The 11,071-nt window shown below is 25.8% G+C and overlaps 1 protein-coding gene across 1 annotated transcript; it reads right to left on the reverse strand.

The window, feature by feature from the left end:
• Positions 1 to 6,149: 6,149 nt before the first annotated feature.
• Positions 6,150 to 7,137, reverse strand: LOC135929706 (Golgi SNAP receptor complex member 1-like). Its single transcript, XM_065466410.1, has one exon. It carries the CDS (start codon positions 7,075 to 7,077, stop codon positions 6,316 to 6,318), a length of 762 nt encoding a protein of 253 aa, XP_065322482.1. The 5' UTR covers positions 7,078 to 7,137; the 3' UTR covers positions 6,150 to 6,315.
• Between the last annotated feature and the right edge of the window lie 3,934 nt (positions 7,138 to 11,071).

The following is an 11,071-nucleotide window of genomic DNA, read 5'->3' on the forward strand; positions in this document are numbered from 1 at the left end:
TTCAAAAATAAGGAACGCGTTCACGTTCATAAAACCGTTCAAAATTTTATGATAAATTTTTTTTAAATTTATATAATATAATATAATATAATATAATATAATATAATATAATATAATATAATATAATATAATATAATATAATATAATATAATATAATATAATATAATATAATATAATATAATATAATATAATATAATATAATATAATATAATATAATATAATATAATATAATATAATATAATATAATATAATATAATATAATATAATATAATATAATATAATATAATATAATATAATATAATATAATATAATATAATATAATATAATATAATATAATATAATATAATATAATATAATATAATATAATATAATATAATATAATATAATATAATATAATATAATATAATATAATATAATATAATATAATATAATATAATATAATATAATATAATATAATATAATATAATATAATATAATATAATATAATATAATATAATATAATATAATATAATATAATATAATATAATATAATATAATATAATATAATATGCAGATGAGGGGATTGCGGTATTATACTTAATAACTTTTAAACCTCCAATCCATTCTCTATTCTCAACAAAAAAAAGGATATCTCGAAATTAACAGTTCTCTAGGATTTTCAAGCATTTTTTTTCAATAACGCTATAAGTTTATTTTTAATAGGTTCATTCTGTGGAAGTTTTATCCATTGCCATTGAAGTTTGAATGCTGGATGTATAATTGCAGAAAGAACATATTGATCCTTATATATATGTTCAAATCTTTAAAATAATAAAATATATGTAATTAATTGCGAGTGAATGGTTTAATACCTTTTATCATTCCCATTTAATACGGCGTCTATCAATGATTGACCGTATTTGAGGCCACTAATTTTTTTAATTTTAAAATAACTATCGTTATTATTGGGGTCAAATATCTTAAATGCATTATTTCTTCAAATTTAATGATTTAACTTAGTTATATCATATAAAATCAAATAATTAATATTAAAATCAAATGTCGTTTTAAATTGGAACCTGAAGATTTTGACAATATAATACATTTTGGCCACATTTTACACTTGGTAAGCATTGGATTAGTTCCTTCAATATAGGATGTAAATGTAAAACATTTATCATATTTGGCCATAGTAATAATAATTCATCTGATTTTGGATTTTCAGAATCAGATGATGATGATTAAATAATAATATCCATGCTTATGCTAATCTATTAAATTAAAATATAAACAATAATATTCAAATTAATAAACTATGTGTTAAAAAAATTGAAATGTGAAAAGGAAATACGCAGCCGATTAAAAAATATAAATAATACATTTTTTTAAAAAATATAAATAATACATTTTTTTAAAAAATTCTGAAATATTAAATTTTTCAAATAAATAAAAATATTTTTAAAATTGAACGAACGTTAAATTCGAACGCGTTCGTCATAAAAAAGAAACGCGTTCACGTTCAAAGTTCGTCAAAAATAAAAGGAGCGCCTATCATCATTTTTTTCAAAAAAACGAACTTCGTTCCCGAACGCGTTCATTTTGAACGCGTTTGTTTACAACACTATTATATATATATTTGATTTTATTATTTAAAAATTAATAAAATTATCTAAATTTTTATTAAATGAGTGCAATTTTAATAATTAGATTAGATGAACACTTATAAATTATATTTTCACTATGCCAGCTTGCAATCAAATTCTTTGTTAAAAATGGGATATTAACATCACTCATAATGATTAAATATTAATTGAGTATTAACAGTTGAAGCTTAAGTGATTTTATTATTTAAATTATTTTATAACCCTAATTAAATAAATGTCATCATTTTTCGCCGAGTTCAAAATCCCTAATCAACTAATTATTCATTTTAAATTTTATTACAATGCCTCTTCCTAAAAATATTTTCAAGGTATAAGAAATTTCTTTATAAAAAGTAAGTTAGATAAATAGTAAATTAAAAAAATATATATAAATAAAATTAATATTAAAATCAACATATCAAATATAAAATACAATATTATATAAAAACGGAGGTGGGCTACAAGTTCCCAAAAAACATGAGTAATTATATTTTAAAATAGTGATTTGAAGGTTTTGTTTTAAAAAATAGAATTCTTTTGGTTCTGATGTAAGGGCTCTTGTCTTATCCCTTATATTTTTTAAGATCTTTAAAGTTCCGCTTGGCATATGTCCAAGGGAAGAGATTAAGATCGGTGTAGAAATATAATTTGTGAATTTGAAATATTTCATTGTTTTTTTTTCTCGGCTATATCAACCAGATTAGAATTTAAATTTTTTGGGAAAGAAGATACGCATGTGAAGTCCCAAATTAAGGATTTCCCTAAAGACCAAGGCACGGAAGTTAAGCCATCTGGTCTTAAGCCATCATCTAATGATAAATTTGTAGGCTCCAGGATGTTTGGTATTCGGGCCCTGATAAGAGAACGGCTAATAGCTAAATTAATTGCTGCATGCCTTGCATGTCTGCCTTGACTATATATATAAAATTTAGACCATGTCTCCCTTTGGAGTCGTTGATAATTCTCTATTACATAGAATTGGTTACAAAATATTAAGTAAAATGTCATTTTTACAGACATATTTGACAGCTATAAAATATATTACGCTTAATATTTTAATAAATTTATTAAAATTTGTATTCAATTCTTATTTTTAATAAAAAATATATTATTAAAAATTAAACATATTATTATTCACCCCTCAATGGATGTAATCCTAATTAGTTATCTATTTTTCTTCTCTTTTTTATGTGTTTTTATGAAAGTTATTTATTTCTTCTTTGAAAAATTTTTTTGCGTTAAATATTTAATACAAGTAGAAAGCCCGTCAAAAATGACGGGGAATGAGATTTTTATTCATTTATTTACGATAGATGTCATGCCAGGTCCAAGCTCACAATATTAGGAAGCATCCAAGATCTTATAATTTTAAAAAAGTTTTTCAAGCCCAGCTCAACCCTTAATAATTTGTAAAAGATATTCCCAAGTCAGGTGCAAAATATTAATTATGAGGTTCCAAGCCCAGTTCTACCCATTATAATTTTGAAAATTTTTTCCCACCTGGAGATAGTTAAATTTTTAATTGATTTGTCATCACATGAAGGGGAAATATCTGATTTACCACTTAGTTTACGGGTTAACTCCTACTCCTAGTTATATATGCAAAAAAAAACATATGAATTCCATAATAAGGGAAACTGGGACAGTCTGGGGAAACCACTTATTAGAGAATCATGATAAAATCAGGTCTGCCCTAATATTATTGTAAGAATCAAATCTTACTTCTTTTTATTGGAAATAACCCAATATATTGTTATGGAGAATGACTCTGGTACTTATTTTCTAGTTAATATGGCATCCTTACCGTGTAAATAACTCAAGGCTTCAATATATTACCATAATTATTTATTCTAAAGAGTTTTATTGCTTTTGTTTTATCAATGTATCTAGCTTAATATATTCTGATATGAGTTTACATCGCAAGTGTCATGGCTATGACTTAACCAGTGGCTATGTAATTTAGAATATTAATCCTGCTGCTTAGAGCATTTGATAGCATAATTTAGATGAGCAATAATGGCCAAGTGTCTATTATTTATATATCATTAAAAATGGAAGATAATCTTTTAAAAATTTATTATCTCACATTAATTTTATCTATTACCTATCTAGTTTCCATAATGTCATCTAAGAGGAAGCTTTAGTCACCATATAGTTTTATGATTTGGAATAGACATTTCTATTATCTTCTTCAAGAATTATTGTTTTGGTTAGCCTTACAAATGTCTCCTTATTAGTCTATTCTATATAAAATTGTCTAAAATGGTAACAAAACGTTATAGATATTAGTTTCATGAATCATGACCCCTTTTGTCAATGTATTGCTAGAAATTATATTGCCTTATGTGGTTTTTAAAAACCATTACAATTGAGGCAGTGCGGGAATTAATTAACCTTTACTTTTAATTCTTTAAACATAAAATTTTTGATATCCTCAATCGAAAATATTTAATATTGTAATAAATGGATAATATTATCCTGAAATGTCTTGTATTGTTTTGCTTTAATCATTTGTGTGCAAAATAAATTACAAATAAGAAATTCAGAATAATTGTTCAGAGTTTGCAAATTTCAATTAAAAAGGTATAATTTATGGGCAAAATAAAGGCTATGGGGCCTTCGTCCCACATAAAATATTTTTAAATTTAGCTCCTTATGAATGTAAAGGCTAGTGACGCCCCTGATAGAATAACTGATCAAATTGAACTGAAATTCAAAGTTATTTACATGGGATTGAAACATCCGCAGATTCTAAATCTTTTATATTATAATATAGCCAAAGAAAGTAGAGTTAATTATAATTAGAATGTTTCAATGCCAGTAAATTGATAATTAAATTTTTAGTGAGTATAAAAAATTTGAACCAACATTGAAATTATAGGAACTTGAAAGGAATTCCAAATTTATATTAGGAAGGAAATTTTAAAGGTCAGAGATGCAGCTACCCACGATTCCCCAAATGTTGATGGTAAAAATGGTAAGTCGAATAAAATTATTGAACAATCTTTGGAATTTAATGAAGATGGAGCTGAAAACTAATGTTAAAAAGCTTGATTTTGAGTATATTTTTAAAAACTACTCGATTAATTTTAGCCAAAATAATATTAAGAAAACCTCGAGATTTGGCAGATAGATATCCAAATCTTTCTGCCTGCCATGAGCATCCAGGTTAACATAATATTTTTTGATCATAAATCGGGCATTTTGACATCGAAACAATACCCAAAGTCAAAAATTACAATATAATAGTAAAAAGAATAAAATAAATATAAATCATAATGTTGACAAATAACATATATATATATATATGAAAAAAAAAGAATTATAATTATGATGATAAAATTTTCAAAAGTGAAAAGTGTTATTTATATGTTAGTAGTAAAAGTATAAAATAATATATATAATAGATAATTTTTTTAATTTGTATTTAATTTCTATAATCGAAACCCAATGATATATCCAGGAGGACCATTATATAAAATGTTGTGACAGCCTGGACAATTTTGGATTTTTCTTTGAATTTCAAGCTAATATTTATTTTGATCATTATTGAAAAAATGTTACAATATCCTAATGTGTGTATTTTAAGAGCTTTTCAATCAAAATACTAAATCTTTAAATAAAAGAATTAACAAGAAATTAAAGAAGTTGATTATGATATGATCTAATAACAAATATAGTACAGATAACAATGATTTATAAAATAGTTGTTAAAAAAATAGATAGCCACCCAGGAGAGATATAATATAAGAGCCTAAATTGACATTGAAAAAACATTAGATATTGTTTATAGTATACATTAGATATTAAAAATCTGAGGGCAAGGAAATGTGTAAAAAAAATCAGATCATGGTGGGTTTTAGTAAATTTTTAACAATCTGAGATGGGTCTGACTTTCATAAATTTTGAGCCATGCTACAAAATTTTGGGGCAAATTTTTTTTTTTAAATTTCAGGGCAGTCAAAAAATTTAACAGGCCAAGCTGGGAAACATAAAAATTATTAATGGACTAGGCCTTACAGACCTCCACTAAGCATAGTTGTAGAAAAATTATTTTTGCCTAAAGGTAGCTTGATTGCCCAACATACTGCTAAAAATTATATAAGAAAATGAAAAAGATGCTTTTGGAAATAAAGTATATTAGAGTATCATTTGTCAAATAAAATGAAAAAGAACATTTTGATAATAAAGTATATTAGATATAAACTATTGATTATTAAAATGCTTTTAATATAAGAAGCTTTAGATTTAAAGAAATAAAAAATTTAAAAACAAAATTAAATCTTGGCTCAAAATTGTCATGAAACAATAAAGTTAGTTGCTAAATTGTAAACAAAACCTTATTATATTATTTACTAAAATTATTTTTTTATAATAGTTTATTTATATCAAATGCATAATAATTGAAACATATTTATATAATTTAAGCATATTAAAAAAGATGACACAATTGGCAAAGGTTAATTATACAAAAATATCCTTTAATATAAATTAGCCACATATGCCAAATCTTATTCAAAATTATTTGCAAAATTATAAATAAAAGAATATTTTTGCCCATATTTATTAAATATAATTGTATAATTTATTCTCTTATTTTTATAATAAAGATAGATTCAATAAAAATACATAATTTTATTTTTGATGATAAACTAAACATATTAAAATTTAGCATTGATTAAATATAAATGATTTAATGAATCATATAATATAATAAAAATACAAAACATGTGGAAATAACAAATGATAAAATTATGGTTTCCTTTCTCTTTTTTAATGAGATTTTTTGAGACAATCTATTTATTATTGGAAATTTTTCAATAATGAAATTAACTTTTTTTGATATCTTTAGAAGATTTCTTTTCTGCAACTTTAAATTTTCCTTTGTAAAAAAAGCCATATCAATGTGATGATCAATCAATTTTTCTGAATTTTTTAAATGTTCCTGTTCTTTTAAATGTAAATCTGTCCTTCTATTTATAGGAGAATATTTATAATATTCAGGTATTTGTTGTTTTTTAATTAAATTAGTTGTAGATCCTATTAGATCTTCTCTTTGTTTTGTATGTTTTAGATTATTTTTCAATGTTTCAAATTCATTCTTATAATCCTGATATATTTCTCTATGCCTTTGAAGGGTATGAAAATAAGTAGGAGGAAAATTTGATTGAGTTGGAGTTGCTTGATGATTTTGTACATGATTGCCCATTTTTTCATTTATTTCCTCTAGATGAATTAACAATCTTTGTATATCATTTGTTATCAAATCAATAGAATTTGTTTGCAAATTAGAATCAATTGCAGATGAATCTTGGGTTACAATATCTTTAACTTGCTGAAAACTATCGTTCCCTTTTATGGACAATTTACTCAAGGATATTAATTTGGAATCTATTTCATACTCCCATTGCATAGCCTCCTTTCGATATAGTTCCCACATTCCAGACATTATCATTTACAATAAATACTCAACGAAATAAATAAAAGGACAGGTGCAAGTTCACTGAGCAGAAAAAATTTCTATTTTATAGATATAATATAAAATACTAATTTATATATTTAAATTTGTATTATATTAAATATATAATCACACATTTGATAATATTTTTCTCTTAATCTCGTAACCTCATTTTTTTAAAAAATATTATTTAAACTTCTCTTATCAGATCATACAATGGGACTGGGGTGATAATCCCAAAACTAAGCTGAAACTCAACCACACCTTAGGGGATGTATTTAGTGTTGTGGATTAGGGCCTACTGTTTTTCAGTAATATACCCTACTCATAGGGCATTTTAATGATAGAAGAATGACAGTCTTCATAGTCGTAGCAGGAGGTGGAAAACAGAAATCACCCCTCAGAAATTTGCCTATTACTAATATCCTTTAATTGAAAGAAATAACTTAACATTTATACAACTACAGTGAAAAGCGTCCATAGAAGCAAGGGGTACATTGCCTCCCTTGAAATTTTTCTTACAAAATTTTTAAATAAACTTAATATAATCTTTGTACTATGCTAATAAACTAAACTGACTTCGTTAAAAAATTAATATAATTTTTAGAACGTTAAAAAGATTAATATAATTTTTATAACGTTAAAAAGATAATATAATTTTTATAACGTTAAAAAGATAATATAATTTTTATAACGTTAAAAAAGATTTATATAATTTTTATAACATTAAAAAATTAATATTATTTTTACTATATTAAGAAATACACTATTATTTTTACTACGTTAAAAAAGTTACTATTACTTTATAAAATTTACTATTATTTTTACTACCCTACGTTAAAAAAATATATACATGAGGGAAGCAAATTTAATATTGCTTATTCTTTTTAATAAATAAAGATAACATGGTACTGTGTAATTTTACCATTAAAAAATATTCATTGGGGAAGCAAGTAAAAAAATGCTTATTTTTTTAACAAATAAAAGAGAATGAAATTTTTTTATATAATATTTTTTTCCTTACTTTTTTAAAATAAAAAATTTTTCGTTTTAAAATCCTTAATTAATGTTTAATAATTGTAATTGTATTATTGAAAATTTATTAACATTATCATTTAGCTCAAGATATTTTGATGCGAAAAAAATGATTATCGAAAAAGGAAGTAAAAACCGATTTTACAAAACTTAAAAAAAGAAATCAAAACTTGCATCCGTAATTTTTTTAACGATAAATATGAAAAATATGAATGGCTCACTGGATGTAAATTTTCTAGGTCATGCTTATTATTCCCAAAGGAAAAATATGCTTTGAATGATAAAGAATTTTCGGATATGAATAATTTTTCAAAGGCAGTTCATAGAATTGTTAGATATTACTATTAGTAAATTCCAAATAATCAATTTCCCAAAATATTTATTAGATAATTTAAACGACACTTATTCTCAATTTTTTGACTTACACAAGCTGGAAACCGAATTAAAGGTAGTGTTTCGGGATGTTGAATTTAGAAAGAAAGAGAATGTTAATGAAATACTTGAATTTTTAATATGCACCGATTTGAAAAGTTTTAAAGAGTTTTTTAAATTATGCAAATTCATCTTAACTTTGGCTTCAACAACAGCAAGTGCAGAACGAAGTTTTTCATCTTTAAAAAGAATCAAATCTTATTGCAGAAACAGGATGAGCCAAAATCGATTATCGAATCTATCTTTGATTTCGATAGAAAAAAAATTATTAAAAAATTTAAAATCTAGAGTTAACTTTTATAATGCAGTACTTGATCATTTTACTCAAAAACAAAGACGAATACCACTTATTTATAAATCTTAATGTTTTTATGGTTTGAGTTTGACTAAAATAAAAATAAAAATATTTTTCTGATTGCTTCCCTATTAGTAAACTTGACGCTTCGTCACTGTACAACTACATTACAATATTACTCGTTTTAATGAAACTAACTAATACATACGTAAATATATCATTATTCTTTAGTAGCTAAATATGGAAATTATTCAATTATTTAAATTGTCATTCTTATGTGTGTAATCAGTATTAATGAAAGAAATATAGGTTCTTATGCAACAACATATGCTTGCATTCAAAGAAGTTGGTGAACAGTCTTTATTTTTTGATGATATAATAAAAATATTAATGGATGTGAATCTTATGTTCTCAATGCAGAAACTTTATTTTAATATTTGGTATTGGCCGTTTAAGGGCCCATAGTGTGAATGAACAAAGATGCCCCTGGCTCTGTCCCCTTTATTCCTCTCCTAACAATCCCCCACCCCACACCACCCTCTTGAATACTGTGACACAGTAGGTTCCATTAACATTAAATCATGATAATATTGCAACATCAAGCATTCTTGAATATAATATCACTGATATCCATTTCACCATTACTTCTTTGACAAATTCCTTGGATTGCCCAAACCTCGTTTGATTTCCAGAATTCCAAGAGGTGCCAGACAAGTTGTTTTTACCATTGATAGGCTGTTAAAAAATTCTCCTCTAAGTATGCATGGTCAGCCTTTCTTTTATTCGGCCACAAATCTTTACAAATTCACTGTGAATAGTAAATATTTCACTACGAATGTTAAACTAGCATCTTCTAATATCAATTATGAACCCCATGATATCATAACTCATACGTGAAACAAACAGGACGATTTAAAATTCAAGGTGAAGCTAATCAATAACAAAATAAACAAGCTCGACATAAATGGTGATCTTAGACTGTGCAGCTCCTTTGACACACTTGCTTCAGTGGATGCAGTGTCATACCAAAGACTACTAGATAAACATCATAAACACCGGAGGCTATAATGATTTGTGAAACCAAGAACCCTTCTCCAATTTTCACTTCGTAATAAGTATTTTCAGTGAGATCTTTTCAGAAGACGCGGCCCCTAGATTTGAAGGATGCAACAAGGTCATCAATGGTAACGTCCCTGTCGCCCTGAGAAAAAAGAATGGTGATATCAGGCCTATAGCCGTTGGTGTGGTGCAGTATATAGAAGATTATGTTCTTTATAGCTAGCAGTTCTGCACAAGTCCCTAACATACTTCTTCCTCTTCAATTAGGTGTTAGAACTAGCTCAGGATGCAAAGCGGCTGCACATTTAACTCATATTTATGTTCAGGATGCTACAATCATTCAACACCTTGTTAAAATCTACTTTATAAATGTTTGCAATGGCATTCACAGAAAAGTAATCATTTCACAATTCATAAAACATTATCTTTTCATCCTATAAAAAACCATCCCATTTGGTATTTGGCCCTATATCTTAACCTCTTCTGAAGCTATTCAATAGGGTGATTCCCTAGGCTCCATATTATTTTGACTGGGTATCCATGATTTGATCACTACGTTACCCCTACATTTATGGTACATTGATGATGGGGTCATCTCTGGGAATTCTGCTGAGGTTGAAAGGCTGTTAATATTATTAAGGCTTCCACTGACAGTCTTGGACTTGTAATCAATCGTACCAAAACCTAATATTGTGAAATCAATACAATTCCATCAAACATTTTAGGCTTTAAGCCAATGACATATGTGTCATTGCTTTAAGCATGTCCCCTTGAAGAATTTATCGCCTTTGAGCTCTCTCATTGGTAGGAGTCAGTGAATTCTTTTTTATAGCGATATGGACGATATATTTAAAAATTTAAAACAAATTCTTCCCTGTCTCTCACAAGGCCTTTTTTAAATTAGGAACTTCTTCAACATCCTAAAATCCTTTACGCCCCACGATCGAGCCCATTATTTCTAGAGAAGGTGCATCTAGTAAGATTCAAAACCAGAATAAGAATAAATCTTAGTGACTACTTAAATATCAAATTTACAGACATTGCTTGGCATCAAGCCACACTTCCTTTCAAACATAACGGACTTATGGGCAAAATCCGTCAAAACCACAACAATATTTCCGAGATCTACCACTTGTGAAAAACACCGTTGATTTCCTTATTTCGAGTCTT

The sequence above is a fragment of the Gordionus sp. m RMFG-2023 genome, chromosome 5 (assembly GCF_954871325.1).
Source record: "Gordionus sp. m RMFG-2023 chromosome 5, tfGorSpeb1-WG-v2, whole genome shotgun sequence".
NCBI classification, from domain to species: Eukaryota; Metazoa; Nematomorpha; class Gordioida; order Chordodea; family Parachordodidae; genus Gordionus; species Gordionus sp. m RMFG-2023.